Here is a 26,409-nt window from a genome sequence, read left to right as displayed (position 1 = left end):
TCCAATATCTATAAAAATCACATTCTAAAAGTTCCAAGTATTATTTTTATTGCAGTTATTTTATTTTACATAGTTATACATTATTTAAAATCCTACGAAAAAAAACAAATTAAATTGAATTTTAAAAAGCAAGTTTTATTTTATACTTAATTTTATACTTAATACTTTTTTTAAAAAAAGTCTATATCATATACCTTTTTTTCATCAAGTTCTATCAATGAGCATTTATCCATTACCATTTATCTGCCATTATGAGCAGATAGTAACGGTTCGAAACTCCACATCGCTTTCGCGAAATCGTCGAGGGGAGAAAAGGAGAATAAATTGAAAGTGATAATACGGTGCGGGCTGCCTTAATGTGGTGAAATGCCCTCTATATAGCTTCGATAAAGGGACTTTCCCCGTACGATTTCGCCTTTGCATTGTGATCGTGGCAATTCTGCTGCCAAGGCTCGTTACGAACCTCAAATAGTGCCAGCTCTGAAGAACACGAAAAACTTCCGTACATTTAAGCGAGATTTCCATTATAGAGGCATAACACTTATTTAAATTCACGATAATGTTTCTATAGTTTTCTTATAATAAAAAGCCTTCTTTTGTGACACGAGCAAAGTAATAGTCAAAGAGATTTTGAATATTTTGAATAATGCTGATATCTTGCCTTATATGATAATTTCTTCCGCAATAAATTATTAATATTTAAAACTTTAAGTAAATTTTTTTAAAACTTTAGATAATGTATTAGTATTTTAATATTTTAATATTAAAATATTTAAAATTTATAATTGTAAATATTATATATTTGATTTAAGACAGTTTTTTTTCAAATTGAAATTCTTTATGTGTTATGTTAAAGAAAAAATGAAGTTACTCAAGAAGTTTTTTATTAAAATATTATATATAAGATAAAATATATTTTTATTAAAATATTATATTATGCATATAATTTCCATATCAAGTATATTATTCTTAAGCGCGGTTAAAGTTGACGATAAATATACATAAGAGAGAAAACGAAAAAGAGAGAACAATATTTATCGCTTTCTTCTATTAATTTAATTTTCATTCATTTTTCCTTTTTTACTGACTTTACTAAAATTTTTTCTAATTTTAATAAAATTTTTTATTTAATATTTTATTAAATATTATATACGATTGTGAATCGAGGGTTATTTCTAAAATGTTTCAAAGATTTGTCAATGTAAATATCGAGAAAAAATTTTTTCATATTATAATTATTAAAAAGTAACACTTATAAGAAACGAAAAAAAATTTTTATAAAAAGAGATATTAACCAGAGATGCATGAAAAATGTCATAACGCCTGCTTAAATATAAGTGCAATTGTACAAAATATTGTATAAATTCAATGAGATTCATAACAGTGAAAGTGCCGATAAAGGGATCACGTGGCATTCATTTCCTGACTGTTACTATTCAAATCCACTATTTGATGTTGGCTTATAGCTCTACGTGACGGACATATCATTCGTTCTTTAAAACTCTTGGAAGAAAAACTTGGAAGAAAGATATTTTTTTATCTGACGTTAAAATTATGTCTTTATATCCATCAATTATAAAACAAATATTACATGTCTGAAATGATGAATATTAATTAATCTGTTTAAAATAATTTTTATTAACTATTACTTTTTATTAACTTATATATCCAATATTAATTAAATTAACTAATTAAAATATTAAATTATGATGTAAAATATTTCTCGTATCTCGGCTAAAACATTTTTCTCTTTAAAATTAATTCTCTTTAACATTAATTCGTTCAAAATTCAATTTAATTAGTTAATTTAGTAAATTAATAAATTAGTCAATTAATCAATTAATTCCATAATCAAAGAAATTTAAATCAAACAATTATATATTCGTCTTTGTATTTGAATAGTATTCCCTTCTTTCGATAAACGAGAAATTTAAATAACCACATCTATGAAAAAACACTCGATCGCGAGCCTTGAAAATTTATCTTTGTCGCGCGCCACTCGATTGATTTTCCATAGAGTTATTGCTGTCTATAAAATTACAGGCACGGCCGCGTTCGATTTATGAATGAACAATTGCTCGCGCGCGATGTGGTGGATCGCGGTTACTACGCGCGTGCTACGCACAGCTAATTCGGTCATGTGAAGCACGCGATCGCGCAGCGAAACAGTGATGACTGAAAAATTTTAATCCTAATCCTAAAATTATTATTATTAAACTTAATTGTCTCAAAGTAGAAAATATTTTTTCAAATTTATACATAAGATAGCATTAAAAACAGAAACACTATCGATATATTCGCTCTCAAATTCGCGATTAGAAGTCAAGTCGAATAATGGATTTATTTTTTGTATATAATATGCACTGAATTACTTGTAATACGCAATTACACTTTTTTGTAAATTGTATCTATATATGTTTCGTACATCAATTAACATAAAAAGTGAAATAACTGAATAGTAAATGACAGATAATGGAAGATCCGATAAAGTAATGATCTAATATAGCAGGCTAAATTATTCATGAATAGTGCAACTACATTGAATGCTAACTACTTTGATGCAGGAAATAGCTAAACTAAACATGAACTATTGATGAATGTTATAACTCGAATGAAATACTTAGACGCTTGCAGGAATATTATTGTCGAGGTATATTACAAGTAATGGCTATTGCCAACGTTTTAATTCTTTAATAATGTTTAATGTTTTTAATGTTTTTTGTGAAACTTTTTTATATTTGGAAAGTGGAAGAGAGAATTCTCGGAAGAATACAAATATATCTGAAGGAATGCCGAAGAAAAATTTGATTGTCAAGCGACATGCTCGATTATACGACAGGGAAAAGATATGAAGCGAATTTCAGCGGAAAAAGAAAAAAGGATTCAGGACAAGATATGGGAATATCTTGTATTCTTGTAGCAGATATACTTTTGGTTCTGGGAAGAGATATTATATAGGAAATATTTCGTATGTATGTGCACCATTTATTTCTTAAAAATAAATGTTTTAAAAATGTAATATATAGCAATTTATAGTTAATGTTAAATTAATTTTTATACACAATAACAATTTAATAAAGAGTTTATTTAAAGTTTAAAATATACATAATGTTTATGAGAAAAAATTATATAATGATATATCGACATAAATTATGAATTAAAAGTATAAAATACATTTTAGATTAATAGATTAATCTTTATGAAAATAATTAAATAACGAAATTGTATTTTACAATTAATTACAAGAAAAGTAGATTCTTTCTGAATAGAATTTTTTGTCTGAAAATTTAGATAATTAAAAATTGCTGCAATAAATGATAATATTTCTACAAAAGAAAAATCGTTCGCAAATTGAGATATAAACAGCGATTCAAGAAAATATTCATTGATTCCATAATATTGTATCTTACGTAGCCATGTCTGATCGTATATAGACATTTATTCTTTCTAAATTATCGTATTACAATGTTTCGAGGACAATTGTTATTTATATCAGAGAATCAATCTTTTACTTACACACCTCAATCTATGCCGTCTTTATTTACGTTTCTTCGTATGCGACCCTCATCATCATCATTAATCATAATCTTATAGGTAATAAGAAAATATGACACTAGGCATCAATTGGATATACAAAAAATATCATCGAAAAAACGGAGCAAGTTTCACTCGTAAAAAAGAAATGCGTTAATGTGAATGTAGGCGTTCGTTCCATTCTATCTGATAGGAAATCGATGAAACTTTTCGAAATATTTTCTTGGAAGGCAATACAAATGTTGGACATAGGCTATCATGTTATAATATATAAATAAAATATTGATAGCATTTAAGTCTTCAAGAGAAAATAATATCAAAAAGTATAGATTGATTATTATGTATAATTATTCGATATGAAGCATTATAACATTATCGAAAGTTGATATATCTAATAATTTTTAAAATTGCAACAATTTGTGCGTGCAAATAAATAATTTTACGTATAAAGTTACGTTTTATCAGTATCTCAATACATTATTTGACTAAGAAATCTCTTTATGAGCTTTTGATCTCATTGAACGGTACTTTCAATGCACACAAATTACACTGGTGATACTTTAAGAAAAAATTGAGAAAAAACGCTCGACAAAGTACGAGCGATATTACTGCAAGATTAATAACTCGCTTCCTTTCGATTTCTTATGACCGCCCGAAGAAACATATAGCTGGTTGATTGCGATAAGGAAATTTCGGCTTGTAAATCTCATGTCCTCCCGACGCGCTCCCAGCAGCCGGGGAGAAGTCGACGGGAGGGTTGGAGAAGCGGGATGGGGCTGGCTTCCCCCGGGTATGTTTATCTACCGGGTGTGCAATCTGAATCTAACCGCGAGCGGAGGAGGTGAGGGCTTATCTTTTATCGGAGATTCCCGGAGTTCGGAGAGTTAGGTTTGGCCAACAGCCAAAATGGTAATGCAACCCCGTCGCGCTTGGGCTTTACCGAATCATACATCCCGATATTCACTTTTCGCTCTTCCATACGATTCTTTTCCTTTGCAACGGCCAAGGCGATGACGAGGCCGGACGCGAGGTAGATGGGAAAGAGTTGAATCCAGCGCAAACGGATGAATTCCCTGCTGTGCGTGGAGTTTTATGATGCGTTAACTGCGGATACAAGTATCTTAGAAACTAGTAGTGATTGCATGTGTATGCATAATGCGTTGCGGGTGGTGTATTGAAAGGACAGGAGATCGACAAATTTTGAATAATGCTAAAGTTTAGAAATATTATTTAAATTCTTACATATTATTCAAATTTTATATATAAAATCTTAAAATTAAAATATATACTCTTGGACAAAATTAACGCATAATTTTTTTTCACTTTTTCTTTAAAATTTTTAAAGAAAATTTAATTTTTCAGTTTTAAAGAAAAAGTGAAAAAAAATTGTGCGTTAATTTTGTCCAGGAGTATATATAACTGTATTTTATAGCCTTGATTTTCATTAAAAATTGCGAAATAATTCAGCGTTAAAAATTATCACGTGAAAATAGTTATTTTTATAATAGCTTTTGATCATTTTTAATCATGATATATGCGTGTCAACATATCAATCATGAGATAAAAGTGATTAAAATGATGTAACGTGCAGGAAATAACGAGAAAAAAATGTCATTGGAATTATAATCGAGACTATAAATATATTTTTTTTATATGTAAAAGAGAGACAAATTCGAAGGCAGATGGAATCTGCATTCACATACGTAAGTGCGCTATATATTTACTGCGTGAATGACGGTTTCAATTTAATAGAAGCGGCGTACCGGCATAAACAGAGATGAAATTTTATAGAAGCACAACTTTACCCGCGAGAGCAGCTTTACACAATAATGAAATTCCATTTTTCTCTCCACTCTCTTCTTTCCATACCACAAACGGCGTGGCTGCTTGGCATTCTGATCTTATACCTTTCCTCCGATCCGAAATAGAAGTGCCTGTGAAGTGTTTTGATTGCATCGCCCCAACATTTACGCGTGGTCTACACGTCAATAATAATAAACAAATAAATTTACCAATAATAAATAAAATTAAAAGTTAAGCACTCGTTTTAATATATTAATAATCGATCGATAATTTTTTCTTTCGACGAGTAAAATGTATACACATGTTTAAAATCTTTTTCAAAGCTGGTTTCTTACTATTTTTGGAGATTATTGAACAGTAATATCGGAAAATAATTTTATAAGATGTAGATTTACCATCGTAAGGCCTGTGACAAATATGGATGTACGAAATCACGAGTTGCCCAACGGCCGCTCTTTCGCGTTCAGGAAATAAGCGACTGTGCGCAATAACGGGAAACTGTAGGATAGCTACCAAGGCAAAACGGTGGTAAGAAGAATCTCGTGTTCGTGACTTTAACGTACTTGCGTTGACGTCGAAATGTATGTGAAGCAGTTAAGTTGAAATACGATAAAAACGTACTATAAATCTACGTACCCTCGCTTTTGGTACAAGAAAATCCACCTGATATACGAGTTTTGGTATCGGTAGCACCGACCATCAGAATCGCGTGAATGAATCGTTCTTAAATAATTTCCAAATGTATTCCAGATGTATTTTCGTATAAAAATTCAGTATAACAAAAATTCAATAGATGCAGAATACAAGACATTAATATTTAAGATAAAACCTGAATAAAATTTAAACTCTTTATTAAAAATTCACACTCATTTCAGAGATTAATAATAATAATTAATAATAATAATTAATAATAATCTTCTCTCCAAAGAGAAATTTAAAAAAAATATATATTAAATGGTATTAAATTTATGTGCCTATAAAAAATCATTGTATATAAAAATTTTGCTTTTATATGTATTTTATTGCTCTTTTGAACTTGCTTTTTGCTGCAAAAGTTATTAAATTATATAAGATAATCATGTGCATAACAATATTATTAAAATTCTCGCGCGTGTGTAGAATTACAATAAAATCTTGATAATAAGATGTGTCCTTTTAAATTCTAGAAATATTCTTCATGTTATTGTTTGTTTGAGAATGTATGCAAAAAAAATAATAAGTTCATATTCTTATTAAGTTCCGAATCAGTGTCTTTTTACAAAAGAGATAAACAATTTTCTCTGAGTTTTCATTACAATTAATCGCCATGTTCTAACGAGGCATAAAATTCGATTCTAAATTTTATTCACAAAACAATACATGCGTTATAGAGGACACATGTCACTGCGTAATTACTTGTCGTATTGAATGAGAAAACGGCATATATATGAAAGAAAGAGAAAGAGAGGGAGAAAAAGAGAGAAGAGAGAGAACGGAAATTAAACGGACGACTAAGACTTACCGCATGTCCACGCATGTCTTTCATGTCGCGGTCAAGAAGCAATACCTCGTAGATAAGCCATCCTTTGAAGAGTCCGTAGAGATCGACAGCACGAGAGGGAATTTAATTTCAACGATGTGTGTCCGCGAAACGAGCGTAGAACGGCGGTCCCCGTGAATAAAACGCGTCGTCTTTTATGATATGTGGAGCCGTAAAGGGCTGGCGTGCGTCTCAGCGGAAACGGAGCTCGAATAGACCGACAATCGATTGCCAGCTGTATAAAGCCGCGCGTAGCATACAAAGAGCAAGAAAAGAAACGATAGAGAAAAGGAGAGAGAGAGAAGGAATCTCTTGTGAGCAAGTTTAAATCGAGACACAAGGATGACAAAGAAATTGCAGATGTATGCGGTATATGTCCGAGAATAAATGGACAGCAGAGGATTGCAAGCATATGTAATTTGCGCGATTTTTCTTCAAAGAAAATCTGCTGTTTATGAAATTTTATAACAGATAAGCTAAGGATATTAAATCTCTCAGAATATTTATTTCATTACATTTTAGATAATAGAAATACATATATCTATGCTCTTAAAAATGTAAATTTAATGGAAGAAAGAAAGAAAGAGAAAGAAGTTTTTTAAAGAAATATAATTTATTAAGAATTCTTGATGCTTTGAACAATTACTGATTATGTTATTTATTAAATGTTTCTTGTTAAGAAGAAATCAACTTGTATTTAATTATAAATTATTTTACTATTACATGCTTTCGCATTTCCCCGATTTTATACATGCAATCGCATGTCTGCAAGTAGTGATCTGCAGATATATCTTGGCAAAGAACCAAAACTCTAATGTTATCCGGTAACGAGAAGGACTAGTTGTTGATGCAGGGATGACGGAGCATCGCGGAAATTATCATCACAAGAATTAACTAATAGTTACGATCGAATTTTTTGATAATAGAAGAAAAAATCGTGTAAGAAAAAATCTATTTTACATCTTGTTTTTTTCATTTCTTTATCCAGTCTCTTTAGATAGTTTATTTTCCAATGATTAATTTGAAGAGAAACTGAGAGAAAAATAGTCGTTCTTCTAGTGATTACTTTTCGCAAATATATTTAATGGAGTTTCAATGGCATGGTGTTGTTTCATAGCAGAAAGAGATTGTATTCTGCGTTGCATCAACAATATTCGTAACTCATCAAATCTAAAGATTATTTGTAAAATGGAGTAATAAGTTTTGTATGTCAGAGTAAAAGCAGTAATATGAAAATGAAAATTTATTCATGTCGACGTGAAAAGACACGGATACCTTTGATATATTATGACTGCTCTTTCATTTACATAAGAGAATCTTAATCTTTAGTTGAATTAATCTTAATCTTGATTAATCTTGTTTTCTCTCTGTCCCTTTTTCTTTCTTCCTCTCAGCCCAGTATATCAAGATATGATAATATGAAAATGAAGACATTTACTGTGTTGCTTTCTATTCAGATTTTTATGAATATAAATACAAAGGCGTCTTTTTTTCCTTCCTCTCTGTCTCTCCTTTTATCTCAAGGAATATATAAAGAGACTAAAACGAGGGGCACATAAGGATTCCTATAAGACAAAAACCACCTGCGTGGTTATTACACTGTTTGTCTGGAAATATTACGGGAACTTCTAATAAATCTTCAACGAGATTAAAATGAATCATTAATAGTTGTACCGTGGCGGAAAGCTTATTAAACACAATATTAGTATTCCGTGTTTACCAGAAACAAATATCATTTTTGCTCAAAGCATCGGCTGTTTTTCTTAACGTTTCCGCAATAATTCATCCCCGGTCCTTTGTTTCTTATTGTCACTCCACCGGCTCTTTTGTTTCGAATCTCCGAAAGTTTCACTACGGCCGACCGCACGTAGTCAAGAGGATCGACCATTTCTCTCTCAGGACGAGAAAAAGGAGAGGTTCGTAAGTAAAAAACGTCGCTTTCGTGAGCGATCCTTCGCTCTCGAACAAACGAACCGTGTCGCATCGAAGAGAGGAGGAAGCAGCTTCTTTGTCGCGACTCCAAAAACAAATCCGTCACAAGTCCACGCGAGGCGGCCCGGAACGTTACTTTTCCGAATATTTTCATGGCGCATTTCCGCCGCGGGGGTACGATGCTTCATCGCGAGCGAGCCGGGGGAACTGCGCGAATTTATGGAAATCTTGGATACATATTGGGTAAAAGTGTTTTATAGGATGAGCAAAGACGGTTGCGTTGCCAAACATCCGGTGGATTTAATCCGTTCCTTTCGCGTTTGGGAGTCGCGAGCGGAAATGTACTCCTCGAATGAAATGTACGCCTCGCGCGCGCAATGAGATGGCACAGCGAGATTTATGAAGTCGCTTTACCCCCGCGATTTTACCACCTTTTTATTCCTTCGACACCAACGAATAGGCGAGTGCATTAATTGAAATGTCACTCTATACCGGGAATCGTTCCGGTTAAAAATAAAGGAGCGATGCACGTGAACACGTAATCGCAAGAACTAAATCTTCGATTGAATTTAGAGAAATGTAGAGGGTGTCCAGAAAGACGTGTATTTTCTCTAAACCGCAACAAAATAAAACAATTAAAAATTACCTGATAATCTCGATATATTTAAAAATGATTGATTTTTAAACTGTATTTAAATATATTATATATATATGATAGATATATATGAATGATTTAAAACGCAGATCATTGAAGGTAATTATTTATAAATAGCTTTGTTTCAAATAAATATTATTTAAAAATGTACAAAGGAAAGGACGAAACATACGGAAAGACATAGGCAAAATATTTATTTAAAATAAAATAAGTAAATTTATCAATTAAAAAAAAATATACATTTTTTAATTGATAAATTTATTTATTTTATTTTAAATAAATATTTTGCCTATGTCTTTCCGTATGTTTCGTCCTTTCCTTTGTACATTTTTAAATAATATTTATTTGAAACAAAGCTATTTATAAATAATTACCTTCAATTTTGTCTGCGTTTAAAATTGTCATTTGCTACTGACATGTAGAAATAATGGAGAATTTTTATAATTATAAAAATTAAAATTTTTTGTAACTACCTACATAGTTATAAGACTGTGTCTTAAAAGGAACGATTATGAAACATTAACTAGAAAATGGAATATCTGTGAAGATCTTTTTTTATAAGTATTTGTAATTTAACTAGAGAGCTTTTATGAATCATTAAGATCATCTGTCGGAAGCGCAGACGACCGGTATTGCAAAAGTTAAATGGAAACGAGTTAAGCTGGTAACAGGCGATAAGCCAAAGTCTCGATTGGCCTTCAAAGTCCACAATGGCACGCATTGTAATCAAGTCTCTCAAAAGACTACTCTCGTAAAACGCTTTTTCAAGAGAACTTTGTGTTCTTCATTTAAAATAAACGTGAAAGCCAAATATATACAGAGTTTATCACATCTTGATTGTATGACTTTATAAATTATGTATAATTAACAAATTTCCTTATATAGCATATATTTTTTTATAAATATAATGTCTGTTTTACATGAAACAGAATAAAAATATTTGCGTTATTCATTTACAATCTTAATGAATGGAAAGTTTCTTTATCATTCTTGAATATTATGCTTCAAGCTCCTTTATTATAATTTATATAAAAATAATTAATGACTCTCATCTACAGTTAAAAAATTGTATTTAGAACTTGATTTAGAAAAGTTAAATTTAAATCATTACATCAGAAATAGGATTATTGCGCAAAATAAAATTAAACATAATTAAACAGAAAATACCCGAAGAGATTGTGGCTTTCATCGACACAGCATTCTCTTTTCCGTTACAAATCCTGTAATAAAAGAGTTATAGTCTTACTAGCCGATCGTTATCCTAGCCGGAAACTTTACAACGAAGTACTTTGTAACTTCTGATCAGGTTGCATCTTAAGAAAACAGAGTATATCCGAAGAAAATCGTTACCTCACCAGCTGCCGCTATTGTGTGCTCGCCATCTCTCATAAAATAAAAAGAGTTTTTCCTCTATAAACATATTTACACAACGTTTTCTCCCTGACTTTGTTTATCGTTGGAAGAGTAGATTCTTTGGATTAACGAATAAAGAGAAACGCAGCGACTTTCGAAAATCAAAGCTCTTCCTACATGTTTTTTATTTATAATATTTGTATTGTGACTCCATCCATTTATTACGATTAATATATTTAACACTATTGTGTTAAATATATAATAATAATATAGTTTTTACTTGCTACAGTTCATAAATTATTACATGATTTGTATAAAGAATTTTTCGTAACACTTGACAAGTGTACGGTTAAAAAAAAAATTATGCGTACGAATTATATAAAATTTAAAATGTACAATGTAAAGAATCATTAAATGTACGATATAAAGAATCATTAAAGAAGAAACATATGTCACATACAAAAAATAAAATAGACAATATATATAATAAATATAATATATTGTAAATGGAAAAGAGCAACTTCTATAGAAGAAGACCACAAGCTGACCTGTTAATTCTTGACGATCGTTTTATCGAGTCTTATTTAATTCAGCGTATCGTTCCCTCCCTTTACTTAGCATCGCGCGGAGGAACCTGTCCATGAGATAATTAAACTCCCGGCTTGCTCCGAATGCCCGGCAAGTATTAATGGAATTTATAATGGTCTTTTTGTGAGAGCACTTCAAGCCGGCGAACCGTGAAACTTCTCCCTAGAGGGCTCGCTTTTGAATGACGCTGATTTGAAACGCGATAATGATTTCCTTTGTGTCAATGATAAGACAGACCGGCAAATTGAAATTTGCTAAAAGTGATTTATATGTGTAAATCTGTGGTTTTTCCAAAAATAAGCAAAATAGAATTTAAAGTAGGAAAAATAAAGATATATATGTGTGTTACTTTTTTATTAGATAAATAGTTACTGTGAAATAATAATATTCGTATGTTCTTAAAATCGTATTTAAAAAATAATACTTAAAAATAATAACAAATCCTATTTAAAATATTTATTTAATTTTATAAATCAGAAAAATATAAATATTATAAAATACGTATTTTTCATTTGAAATTATAATTATAATTTATAAATTAAAAAATTATAATTTTAAATTATTAATTGAAATAATTTTTTTATATAAATAATAAAATATTTAAATTATTTTTTTCACAAATTTGTAAAAGCTAGTTTCTTCTTTATGTATTTTACATCTCTTAAATCTCTTTTTTATTAAACCATATATATCAGCTATTTTTGTAAATTAATATTAAACAAATTTGTAAATTAATATTAAACAAATAATCATTATTTTTAAAATAGATGCATATTTTGATTATATCATTAATATTTAAATTACACAACTTTATATTTGAAATGTACCTATCGTTGGATTTTTCATAATTTTTATATACATATTTCAAAACTATATATTTATATCTTTATATTTAACTATATATTTATACTTTGTGTTAATTTTAATTAAATTTTTTTATCCTCTGTTATTTATATCTTTCTTTGTACATTACATAAAATTTACAATCAAAAAAATTTGTATAACGCGCTATTTTTATATTCGCAAAATAATTTTTCCTAAAAATTACGTACAACCTATGAGAGAAATTTATTCTGTGGTTTCTAGCTGTCTTTTCATGAGGAAGCACTTCCTCGCCGGTTGTATGTACCATAATTTACCGAACACCCTACGTAGGGTCATGTTTAGATTTATAGTCGTGGTGAACTTGCCGAATTGGCCTTTGACGATAACGACTTTCGACCGCCCGGATTTCTTCCCTAACTCAAGATTCGACGCGCAGCGGTTTTGTTATGCTGTACGGGTGCGACGAAAACGACGTTGCTGGAATACTCTTATTCCTGTCCAGCGTCCCGAGATGAATTGGATTTTTACGGTCGCGAAGTAGGCTAAGGAAATAAGGGGTGATGGTGGCAGCGACTATGTGGATTCGAGTGAGAATGAGCTGCGCCGGTTAGAATCGAATAACAACGCCTCTTCGCGTGGAGGCGCCTTACCCGTCGGAATAATAAGGACTTTATTCTCACGAGATCGAGAAAATCGATCGCACCCTATCACGTCCATCTCGCATTATTGCCACCGGCTGTTTCCGACAACTCGTCCCCATTCCTCTTACGTGACGAGACCTGAATATGGCTATACGCTTGACAGAGCGCTGTTTCAGGGCCGAATTAAAGACCGTGCAAATAAGAATTATCCTTATCGATGAATTTATGCGCCATGCCTGCGCATTTTGGAGCTCCTCAAGTCTATAATTATATTGTTCTAATTATTCATTAATATTTTGTGCCTTCGTAATTCATAATTTAATTTAATTGCTTTTAACTTTTAGTTAAATTTTTATATCAATATTAAAGAATAAGATCGATATAACTATAATATATCAATATAAAATAAGATATTTGATGAAGAATATAATTGTGATAGGTATTTAGATTGTTGTTTTAAGAAATTGTTCACGCGTGAAAAATTAAAAATTAATATTTCTCTTTCTCGCGTTTAAGTTAGATTATTATATTTTTCAAGGCTTGTCGATTGTATTATTTTTATTTTGATTGTATTATTTTTTAACGTTATTACAAATATAAAGAAAAAATTTTCAAAAGAATTAAAATGTAAAAAAAGAGATTTTTTTCTATTATGTTTCCAAAATTATCGCCGATGCAAATTGATCGTCCTAAGCGATTTCTACTGATATTGTTTTCATCCCTTTTGAGTTTGTAGAACAATGCGATCCAGCCCTGTAGATTAGCTAGTGTTTGCAAAGCAGCATCAAGATATTGCAGAGAATCGAAAGGGAAGGAAGAGTGACTGTGGTGACCGGAATAACACATGCTGATAAAATTACCTTCTTTGCAAAGCTGGAGAGAAGAAAGTTTCGGGAATTGTTTGTGTTTTTCTGCGGCGAACGAAAATAAATTTCATTTATCACTTGCGCGAATCATAGACAGCTTTTCCGTAATTGTGATTGTAAGCATATGAATTGGTAGTGAATGGCATACAAAAGAGTAGATAAAGAAATAAAAAAAGAAAAAGTAATAGCAACCTTGATATAGACAGATTTATATTATCATTCATATAAATGAAATCATTGAGACTAGGTGCACTTCATATATTTCGCTGTTTATATATCATCTCTGACATTTTTCTTTTCCTCTCGTATGATCAATCATAGTAATATATAGGACTCGCGCGCAAGTGCATTCGGTGAGTTCTAGAATGAATTTTTACACGAAATTACAATTGGAATTGATGGAATCGCTCGATCAAAAATGTCGAATTGTGCAATATTGATACAATATTGACTACATCCGCGGTGTTTATTTTTATATTAATACGTATATAAATTGTATATGCAATTATAAATACAGGTGATACTATATATTTCGTTTGTTAGAAATTAACTGTCTATAAAAAGAAAAAACTAGTGTTAACCAAAAAAGTGTTATTTAATTAATTAGGTAACTTAGCTTTCTTATAATATAGTAGTAATTAATCCTTATTTATAAAAATTGAATTAACACATTATTATAATTATTATCAAGATCAGCTCGATTCAAAGTCTATTGTGTGTAAAATAATCAATTTAATAGTATTTTCAGAAAAATTTGTAAACAAATGCCGATTTCTCTTAGACATCCATATAAAACTGTTTTATACATTTATGTGCTCGAAAACTTGCCTTTGAAAGTGCATGCACCGGGTTAATTTTCAATCGCATCTCTGATGTGCCGTGAAAAATTAATGCGTTGTCTGACGCCAGACGCAGCTAAGTCGTGTGATAGCTTCCTCGACATTTAAGCTCGGCTCATCCTCCAAGGAATAATGTTCTCTTTCTCTGTGTAGCATCTCATCCAGCTCAAAGAACGGCATCTTAATTTCATCCTTTTAATCGCGGAGCTTCAACCAAACGAGCGGCTAAAATTACATTTCACAAAAATATGTCTCATACATAAATAGTTATTGTTATTTTATTTGTTAATTTAGACTTAGATATATTTTACAATCGATAATTCTTAAGAAAATTATTTCTTAAATGTTATGTCACATCGATTATTATCATTGCTTGTTTATTTTAACCTCGCATAATTGTTAATTCTGGTCTTGTCAAATATTTCAAAAATTTATTCTACATTTATTATCGAAATCAACTTAAAAACGGAATCATAATTTCTTTGTACCCATAATTCTTTTGCACTTTTTTCAATTATTTTGTTTAGAAGCAATGTGACTAAAATTTCAAAATTTCAGAATTTTCCTTGAAATTTTGAAATGTATCTTTATAATTATCAATTATTAAAAAAATTCAAATTATATATAAAATATTTATCACTAAATATTTATTACTGTGGAGGGAAATAATTTTGAAAATATATTAAAAGTTTATAGTAGAAAGAATAATAAAATGAAATGCGTTTTTAAAATTAAAATATAATTAATCTGTGATTTTAAAACTGCACGCATATCAAAATATTATGAATAATTGCAGGATATTTATAAAGAAAATTGTTGGAAGGTGAATAAGCAATTCATCTTATATTAAAGATTCATATCAAACGTAAGAATACAGATTAAAGTATAACGTAAATCTTTTCACATTCACAAAGTTTCTTTCTTCTCTAATTTAATGTAAACAGCGAGACATCTCCTTAGATATGAAACCACGGCTTAAGAGGGTCAACAATCATAAAGATTTTAAATTACTGCAATTCTTCTTTTAGCATGTATTTTCTAATGCGATAATGGAAACTTTTACGTTATTCAATACCATCTATATCTGCAAGTGCAATTCAATTTCTGCTAGTCTATTCGCATGATAGCGATCGCACTGGTCTCAATACGTGACCCAATATGTTCGCCGAAGCTTAGAATACCTCGCTCGCTCATTGAGCTAGACCTATATACACGCAATCTGTCCATTTATTTGTTCTGCCTACACTTCCGAATTGCCATTGCTATTCCATAAGTAATAACATTTTCGATTACATAAGCAAAATCGAAATAGCGTCTGTGTGATAGAAATGTAAAATATAATTTTATGAATCAGAGTCTAGAGGAATATAACACACATACATATATTTTTAAATTATTTCTATTAAATTAAAATATTCATTCGCTTTACATATGTATAATATATTTAATATATTGTTTCTTTTGCTATAGACTGATTTATCATATTAGTAAAATTCTCTTAAAGAATGTCGATTTATTGTAAAAAAAAATTGTTGATTTATTGTAAATTGTATTATGCTCAAATTAATTACGGAGTGAAACGCTAACTTATTAATAAAAAAATTATTTTATTAATTCTATTAAAAAAATTATTTTATTAATTTTATTAAAAATTATTTTATTAAATAATTATTTTATTATCTTCAAAATATTTCGTGTTCTTTTATACAAAATAATATTGTTCTTCTTAAGAGTATGCTTTCTTAGAAAAACATTTCAATGAAATCTTATAGATAATTTTGTTGTGTAAGATTAAAGAGAATTTTTATATAATATATATTATATTATATTATCTAATACTATATTCAGATTAAAAATTGTAATGCCTTCAGTGATACTTTTGTCCGTGACCACCATACGTACCGCCATGGTGGTTATTACCACCGGAGTTATGAACATGGGCAAAAAATCCTCCGTGAGGATCGACATGATACGTCACGATCCTAGTGTTACCGCCTGGTTCCTTGATAATGTACTCGCCGGTAACTTTTTTCCCTGTGAATAAAAAAAAAAAGAAAATGCGTAATATGAACTTGTGCGGCCAACGTTATAACTAACCGTTCGCAAACGTGTATTAATTGTAGAGAATTAGAGACGAGGATCATCGACATTAACGTAATACATGTGTGTACCGTCCACATATTATGTTACGTCAATACGACTACCGCCACAATGTTTAATTAAAATTGAGCGCACGCTAAAGCGTACTACCGTGTAATCCGACCCCATCATTTATAACCTTTAACTATCACATTGCAGCCGTTGTGTTAGATACAAAAGTGTGGGAGGCAAAGAAAAAAGAAATAAATTTGAACGCCGCCTCTTTGCCCGACTTATTGCGATTCAGAGCTGCGCTTTCGAATATCTCTCGCCAAGATCCGCCAAACAAACTTTGATCGAAATTTTCAGAAACTTTAGTAACCGCAGCATTTTCCAAGCTATTGCGCAAACATCGTAAAAAAAATTCAGCAACTTTTTGCATAGTTACATAAATTTTAATAAAATTTATGTTGAATAATTTACGATGTTCAATTTATCGTTCAGAAAACAGTAAAGAGGACATACGTAAAATAATAATATTTATATTTCCTTTAACATAAAAGCAAGATAATTTACATATTCCGTATTATAATGTAAATGTCATCATTTTAACTAAGCTTAAGAGTGATTATCAAATCTCAATTGTGTATTTCGCTTAAAAAGCATTTATAATGAGCTATTTTTTAATTACAGTGCCTGTAAACAAGTTGTTATCTTCAACATTATGGAAATTACGAATTCAGCTTACCGTCCCTTTGCTCTTTTTGTCCATGATAATCGCCTGTATGATGATCCTCGACGCCATACGCGAACTCGTACTTGGGATGTGCGATGTAATCTACATGATGATGACCGTGCTTATCATGGACAACTATTTCATGGCCGGGTCCTTTGACAGGTCCATAAAAATGCGCGAAACTGTGAGCATGCTCTGTCAATCCACTTTGGATCGCTAAGAGAGCCAATATAGCCAACAGTGGGACAAACTGCTAATAAAAATTGATGCCAATTACATATACGTACTCTTATATGAAAAAGAAAATAAATTTTATTTCTAATGAATAAATTTTATATGTAATATTTCATATCTAATATTTATATCTAATACTTTTCTATATCAGCTATAACAATTAGTTTTATTTTATGGATTGCACGAGCGAATTGTGATAAACAAACATGTTTCCATGATGTAATAAAATTTAAGATAACATACGAAAACAGTTACCGTAAAATTAACAGTAAAATAACAATTGCAATAAAAGAAAATGTAATGTTCACTAAAGCATTAAAAACAAGATAGATGCAACAGATTATTTGAAAGCACAGTTATTATTAAAAATTGTATGAAATAATGGAGAATTGTGGCAATAACAAATTTATTCACTTTTTACATAAGTTATTTAGATATTCTAAAATAACAACGTATAAATGCTCTTAGCATTTTTAATATTTACAAAGATTTATGTAATCTTAAATAGTCAAAAATATAACGCAATTAAACTATAATAATCATTTCCGATTGATCATCTATCGAACGTAGAGATACAAACCTTTACCATGTTTCCGGTGTTTAATGATTCCTAAATGCGAATGATACGCTTGTCTATCGATGGAAGTTTATATAGCTCGCGCCAGCGTTCGTTTTTGCTCAGAAAATTTCGCCAATACTATTTAGTAGGCATACAGAACGTTTCCTGCGAGAGCGACAAAAAGCACAACGTGAACCAATCACTTTTCTATGCATAAGATTAAGCATTCCTGCGATGAAACACCTTTATAGTGAATGCCATGCATGTGAATGCCTGGTTTCACTAGAATCATAATCGATTTCGCTCTATCGATTGTGTCATAGAAGACTTTTTCTCAAGTCTCACGAAACAATTTGTTTTTATTAGGAATCGTAGTGGGGGATGAAACTACTTCCAATCAATGTGTGTGTGTGTGTTTTAGGAATTTTTAGATAAACTGAATTCTTTTCAATATCATTTTTTTGTAAATAAAATAACTCGACTTTATTTAATCTTGTATAAAATATTCACAATTTTGATTATTTACTAAATAAATCTTTTTCAATAATCGAAAAATAATTTTAAGTGGACATTACATAAAGAGAAGAAATATTTACAAGAATATTAATTAGTTATTATGTAATTTAAAAAAATATACACTGATTTATTATACATCATGTAGTGGATATAAAAATAATATTGATGATTTCTTTTGCAGATTTGCTTAGATAAACATTTTTACATTAAGTCAAAGTAATTTTGGACAATGGAGCAAGCATCATCTGCGATAAAGTCAGTTAAATCATTATTATTGATTCAATATATCATAACTCTATCATTCTTAAGATTAACATAACAAGTAGTTACATTATTGCGAAATATCGCATCATGTTACATCAAGCTTAAGCCACGTATTACAATAATCGATTAACACTACAAATGCGTTGTGTTGCCTGTGAAATTCAAACGCGTGTGATACGCTTGATACCAGAGATTTAACCTTCTCATTCATAACTCTGTCGCCGACAGAAAGACAAAGTAAATGCGCATTGCCGGCCATATCCGATGCATCAAACAAAGTCAAACCTTCGATAATTGCTCGATTACGCAGACCAAAAAATATTTTTGTTGCACGTTGTTAAAATAAAATTGGTCTTGAATTATCGCGTGTATATCTGTGAAATAATTGGCATGATCCTCCTATGAAATGCACTGTCGCTTTTCGCGATGCAATTTCTGTTTCTCTAGCTAGATATATTTCGCGGAATTGTATCGACTAGATTAATTTAGGCCTGAAATAACTGTCCTCGGAGCTGCCACATGTCCGAAAAAGAGACTGTGTCAGTGTTTGTAGTCAACTGGTAATCCATCCATTTGCTCTCAGTAATTTGCGACTGTATCGATCCGAGCCGTTGTGTTGCAACGAGATACGTTTATACGCAGAACGTTGCATCGCCTTCGCGTATATCCATGCATTTATGCGACGCCATATTTATGATATTCAAGACTTACGTTCTCTTCACATCACTTAATCTTGATTTAATTTATCATCTTTTGTAATTATTTAACTGATTGAACACAATACTTGCGCTGGAATTTACAAGATACTCTAGTTTTAGCAAAGCAGCAAATTACACATTGATCTAGTGTAATAATTATCAATGTTTAATTTGCATTTCAATTGTTAAATGAAAAACAAAAACGATTGATAAATGAAAAAGAATGTAAAATCAAAAATAAGATTTTTCTCTCTTTACAAGTTCTATTTTTTTACTAGATTATAAATAATTTCACTATAAAAGTAATATATTCATATGTAACGATTAAAATTTTATTAAAAAATTTATTTCTCTTTTTCTTTATCCCTCTAATTTTACGAATGAGAAATAAATGTATCAATTATATATTGGAGACTTCAAAAATCAATTGAAATAATTATTTTTCTGATTGTATAAGTAACAAAATTTTTGTATACTACTTTTACGAATTTATACTTTTTATTTTTCTTTTACGTTTCAATCATTTGTTATAATTTCATTAAGTTATAATAATTGTTTAAGTAAATTAAAAAGAAAAATTTATTTTATTATTTCTGATCATTTACTATAACCATTAATTATAAAAACAAAAGCGAAAAATTGTGTATATTTTTAAATTTTCGTGTAATTATAATTTTTTCTCATACTATGTTGTCGCGATATGAATTAATTCATCTTTTATTATTCTGATGTCAATCTAATATAGCTAAAACGAGTAATCAGTCGGCTTAACTCAATGTTTGAATTAATCGCATATACATAACAAGGTCTTACAACAGATTAGTGATCAATAGCAAGAAGCCAAGAGCAATATATCTATAGTATTACAGCGGCTTTGCATAAAACAATGAGATATCGAAAACGGCAAAATCCAATATTAAAAAACAGAGATAATAATCGAATTTTTTAATATAAAATTTATAATCTAGGATGCGAAATATTTTCCTATAATTATTATTTAATTAGTTATTAGATTTATATTTTCTACAAATCTCATCAATTATAGAAACGAAATCTTTCGTGGATAAATTGTCTTATATAATGCTAATGTAATCAATGGATAAAAATTGAGAAGAATACAAGAAGGTCTAATAATTGATATGTACGAAAAAAATTCGTAAATAAATATTCAAAAAACACTCTAGTAGTATGTTCATAAAATAACAGCAGATTTGAAACTATGCGACAAATAAAAAATTTAAGAAATTGATCTTTAAAATTTTAACCATGATATTTGCACATCTTCTAGTATACTTTTATTTATATCATTATTTTTTTTAATCTTTAAAAGCGTTCGAGACAAAGTTAATTTTGCTGTTACCTTCAAAAGAGAAAAAAAGCGTTCGAGACAAAGTTAATTTTGCTGTTACCTTCAAAAGAGAAAAAAAACTTTTATCATGATTCATAACGTCACTTAGCTCACTCTTTTATTACTATAGTGACGATTTAGCAACAATAACGATTCGAACTAATTGTTAGATGAAATCGAGGACGAAGATTATAAGCTCGGAAACGTTGTTTCGCAGTCAGCTTTAGCTCTGTTCGTTCGGAGAAATTCAACATTTCTATCTCAACGGAAACCTACACAACCGTAGTCTCGCCGCTAAGAGAAATTGTCGAAGCGTTTGCGCGATGCGATTATCCGCGTTAGAAACCGGCGACGAGATTGGCAACGAAATTGGCAACAAAATTGGTCAGACCCGGTATAATACAATGACCAACCGATCTCCTTATAGAACGACCCCAATCCCGTTCGTCGCGATTGTTCAAGCACGGAATTTCGGCTTTTGCTCCTTTCTCTCTCAACTCGCCAACTCGTTTTCCTGCCTGCTGTCAGTGAATTTTGCGCTTCTATCGCTTTTCGACAACCCGGACCGCTGCCGCCACGTTTCGTCGCGTTGCTGACTCGAGAAATCGAAGACGCGTGCGCGGAAACGTGATTGGATAAAAACGATGTTGCGGTCCCTGTTGATGAGAGCGATCGGCCAACTCGCCGCATTCAGTCAGCAGAAATCGAGCATGAGTAGCCTCGCTCGTTCCGATGAAACGAAATCACGCTATTGTGGTAAAACCGAGAATGAGAATGTGGGAAAAAGAATCCTACCCCAAAAATTCAAAAGTGAGTCCTGATGCGAAAATATCAATTAAATTTTTAAAGTTAGTCTAATAAATTTAATTTAACTCTTTTGGATTAACGATTAATTTGAGAAATGTTAATCAGAGATCGTTCGATGATATAAGCAAGATTAATCGAAGACTATTTAGTTAATAATTAATATGAAATCAATTAAAGATTTATAGATTTGTAAGAAACATGATATTAGATCTTGATTAAATTGTTCATATAAGATTTCTTATTAAAAATAAGATGTGCAATCATCATTGGAATCAATGCCATTTAGATTTTTCAACTGATATTATCAATTTATATAATTATTTTTATAATTACATTTATAATTACTTTTTATAAGAAATTTTTATGCAACATTGTGAACTTTGAAATGTGTTTGATATGATTAATTCTATGGCGTATAAAAGTGTAGAGAAAGTTTAAGTATACAATCGAGAATAAACTCAATAACTTTGGAGGTAGATTGGCCAAGAAATTTTTAAATTAATTTCTGCAGGACTGCGGAAGAAAACTTAAAAGTGGGCCTGCATAATTTGTGGCATTCTTGACGATATATTTGTCAAAGTAATATACACCGTTACTCCTATCGTTTGTCCAATGCACATGTAAATGATATTTCTTATACAGAACGCGGAGATGGTATTTACGCTGAATGAAGATATAATAGAAACTCTTGTGTACCTATACGTTTCAATTAAATTCGCGTTCACGCAGACATTTACACGTTTTCCTAGTCGTATCGGATAGCTTTGCTGTAAGCTCTGTGCATTTCATTCGCCGGCTTTACTGCAGAGCTTCCCAACGAAAACGTAATAAACTCTCATCCCCCTTTCTCAGTATCAGTCACAATTAAATTCAACAGGCGCACGCGGATATTAGCGACTGCGAAGGGGCTTTCGCGTTTTTGCGAAGCGTGCCAGAAAAGTAGCGGATGCACTCAACAGACCGCAAGTTCGGGCAAGAAACGAATCTGTTCCTTCGCCTCTCCTACTTCTAATTAAGAACCAAACCAGATATCCAATTACTTCGAGATTCTAATTAAGAGCGCGAGATCAAGTTGCATCGCGCTACCTCGCTGATCCTGGATCAGTGTTGTACAATACATACCTGGGATTGTTACATCGATATTTTGCAGTAACCTTAACGTTAACAAGAGATACTATAAATAATATCGAGAAGATATATATGTTGTTCTTCCAGAGAGTTAATACTTTAACAGCAATCTTCAGCTGTTTAAAAATTTTGCTTTTATTAATATTAAAAATATCAGAAACGATATAGAAAGTTAGCTTTATAATTATAATGTTGATGTTTATACTTATTTTTCTAGAATATCTTTTCATAATGATGTATCTGAAAAAATGATAACGAGATGATGCCTGATTATTTGACCAGTATCTTATCTTATTGTCAAAATTTTATCTATGATTAATATTTTACATAAAATCATTATATTTATTTTCTGTTCGAATAATAATTTAAGGAAAAAAGTTTTTTCTAAGCTCTAAGAAAACAGAATAATTATTTTATATATTTCTTTTTATATTGAATATAATTCTGGTTTTTAAAATATTTGATTGCATCTTGAAAATGTAAAGTTTAAAATGATAAAAAAAAGTATTTTAATGTACTTTAATGTACTTTAAAATTATTTTAATGTACTTTACGTGTATTGTAGAAAAGTTTTATTCCGTTCCAAAGCAATTCACGTAATTTAAGCAATTATTTTTTACCTGTGAGAATGCAAGGATAATTGCGCGCGAATCGATATTTCTTTCGCCAACAGGTATAATTGCCTCTTCGAGTGATCGATTTCACGAATTAAACGAGCGACATTTACTTACCGCATCTTCCTCGTACATCCTGGGAAAGTCCTTAACAACGACAGCGACGAAGACAACGCGGACAATCAATTTCTGTAAAGCTACGAGGGACATTCAGACATTCTGTGACCGGGAAATGTTGCCCATGAAGCAGCGTTCTCTATTAAAGGCAAATTGGTGACTGCGAATAATTGGAAAAGTTAATCCTTTAAATCTAATCGAAAGAACCACACGCGCGGAGAGCAAAATTCATTTTCATCGTCGTTATGACACTTCAGCGGTTGAAAAAATATCGGAGGGGGCGAAAAAGAAACCCGTCATTATTCTTCCGTCCCCGAATATGCGCACCGGAAACTGACTCGTGCCCCCCAGACGCTTTTACCGCCCACATAAAGATCTCCAAAACACACCACGCTCATACTTTACGGTCATGACCGCGCGATACTTTGTTCAACGCGGCGTGGTACCGGCGATTCGTTTTACGAAAGCTTTTGCGATCCGCCCTTCGTCGGTCGATGAGATCGGCGAAACTTGAAATTGGATCGATCCGACCGAGTTGTGGCTGGGGGACCCGGCGGGTTCTCGCCCGCGGCCAGGTAAAACTGCTGAGCCCTTCGTGTTATTCTTCACGTTATACGTTGTAGTTCTTTGCCCGGGCGCGGAGATCATGAAAGGTTAATATCCGTCCACTTTCCGCAAATTGGATATCAAAGAGAGGGCTTTGAGCTTTCTCGCGGTAAAATGTGCCATTCAGGAAATTTCTGACTATTTGATGCGAGCTTTATTACAATTTCATCATTAGTACGGAATATTTTTCGATTTTTTACATTAAATGTTGCTTTAAACATTACACGGTATATTACATTCATTTTTCTTCATTATTGATATCATTCTAGTTTTAATCTGATGCTTTCCATTCAGTTAACTTATAAAATAAAAAAGCACCTCTGCGAGAAATGAGGGAAAGATCGATAAGTTTGTATTGTAACGTTTCATAAATGACTTTATGAAGATGGATAGAGCATTTTACGTATTCTTCTCTCTAAATAAGACAATCATTATATAATATTGCTTTCTTAAGTTCTTTCTCTTATTTAATTGATATATTTTGACTTAAAAAAAAATTGCTACATGTATTGTGTAAATATTGTAGACAAGAATATCAAAAATTTGAACACATACTAAATTTTATAGAAAGCAATTTATCATTTAAAGGTAATAAATACTAAATTGTGCATATGTGTGTGTATGAGACGTACATTAATTTCTATATTATTAATATGATATAATATTACAATAATCATTTACAATAAAGTTTTAATATAATTACCATTCAAATGTTTAAATTTATGAATTTAATATAAATAATATGTGTAACATTTATTATTAATTACTTATTAACACAGAATTCTAGAAAATTATTTATTATTTGGAGCTAATAATTATTGATTTCAATCACACTAATGCTTATACTTTTATGTCATCAATTGATATAACATTATATATTATTATTTCTAATATAATTGTGTCACTTAAGTACTTTAATGTATAATGCAATCGCAATTGAACGGACTGCAACATTTATAATAACAGAATATTACATTTCCGATTTAATCGTTATTTAATCGCGTTTCACAAACGTGCCACGTTGAACTGAAAGTTCCCTATCAGTGCAGTGTGTTTCGCGCATCGTAACATTTTCTAGAGTAAGACTTTCCGGAATCCGCAATTATTCCGACGTCAGCGACCGTAACGCGCGCACAAAAGATTCGCAACACCTTCCGCGCAATTTTGTTCGCAAGAATACGTAATTATAAGCGACGTGTGCATGCCTTCGGCCAACCTGCTACAACACGAATTTCCGTTGCGTTCAAAGCGTCCGCTGTAATAGTACGTAACGCGTTTCGCGTTCGTGTCCGCAACGTATCAACACGCGGTAACAAATACCGTACTATCGACTTTAGTTTACCTTCACAAAGGCCGTGTTTCCTCCTTTGCGAAAACCGCCGATGGACTTGTTCCAGGAACGAAAAGAACCGGGATCGTTTTATAGCATTTTATAGCATTCCCGACTAGCCAGAAACACTCCCTTTTAACCATTAATTCGTTTGCCTGCGGTTGGTCCCGATACCACACTGTGAGAGGTGTGTGACCAGTCGGGTCGTGGAAATAATAATAATTCTTTGAAACAACGACCCTCCAGTACGATCCCGATCTTCGTCACTGCCAGATACGAATTGCCATCGTGCTTTTAGGAAAATAACGGTTTGGAAATAATAAAATATATAATGTACATTAATTTTCATGGTTTATTACTACTTGATTAATCAGTGCTTTTTGCAAACACTGTAGAAATAAATAGAAGATTCGGATATAAATGAATCGTATTAAAACTTTCTTGAAATACGGGAAAGAATAGTATGTAATTTGGAAAAAAATGTTCTTAAAACAAGACTTATTTTTATTTGTAAAAGATTTCTTTAATTCTTGAGTGAAAAGCGAAAAAGTTTCTTAAAGTATTCTGATATTACGAGATAATGACTATTCGATAATTTCTAATTATTTTAGTTGAATTTTATCGATTTTAATTTTGCAGAAAAGATGGAATTACGAGAATTGTAAAATCAATAAATGATAAAACATCACAGAAATTGTAAACAGCAAAACAAATGTGTGTCATACGTTGGTTGAACAGCCAGATATCACTGCAATATAATTTATTGAGATTTTATTGTGTTTCTTTCTCTTCCTGACTTTGTCTCTCTCTGATTGGCG

General features: G+C 31.1%; 1 protein-coding gene and 1 long non-coding RNA gene across 2 annotated transcripts in view; one reads left to right on the top strand and one right to left on the bottom strand.

The window, feature by feature from the left end:
* Positions 1 to 26,409, top strand: part of LOC145962458 (uncharacterized) — a 345,107-nt gene that overhangs the window by 291,871 nt on the left and 26,827 nt on the right. The window lies entirely within an intron of this gene.
* On the bottom strand, positions 16,423 to 23,748 carry LOC145963168 (uncharacterized). Its single transcript, XM_083084857.1, has 3 exons — positions 23,656 to 23,748; positions 17,383 to 17,623; positions 16,423 to 16,589 (listed from the first exon to the last, which is right to left on the bottom strand). Exons 1-3 carry the CDS (start codon positions 23,746 to 23,748, stop codon positions 16,423 to 16,425), a joined length of 501 nt encoding a protein of 166 aa, XP_082940983.1.

This window comes from Camponotus vicinus, unplaced genomic scaffold (assembly GCF_025532165.1).
Source record: "Camponotus vicinus isolate PSW18456_S1 unplaced genomic scaffold, iyCamVici1.0 SCAF_12, whole genome shotgun sequence".
Classification (NCBI taxonomy): domain Eukaryota; kingdom Metazoa; phylum Arthropoda; class Insecta; order Hymenoptera; family Formicidae; genus Camponotus; species Camponotus vicinus.
This window is presented reverse-complemented; position numbering and strand designations above follow the sequence as displayed.

Coding starts and splice junctions, on each gene's coding strand:
- LOC145963168 (XM_083084857.1), bottom strand. CDS start 23,748: ATGTCCCTCGTAGCTTTACAGAAATTGATTGTCCGCGTTGTCTTCGTC. Junction 17,624..23,655: donor GGATGTACGAGGAAGATGCG/GTAAGTAAATGT, acceptor AATTTTTATTAG/CAGTTTGTCCCACTGTTGGC. Junction 16,590..17,382: donor ACAAAAAGAGCAAAGGGACG/GTAAGCTGAATT, acceptor TTTTATTCACAG/GGAAAAAAGTTACCGGCGAG.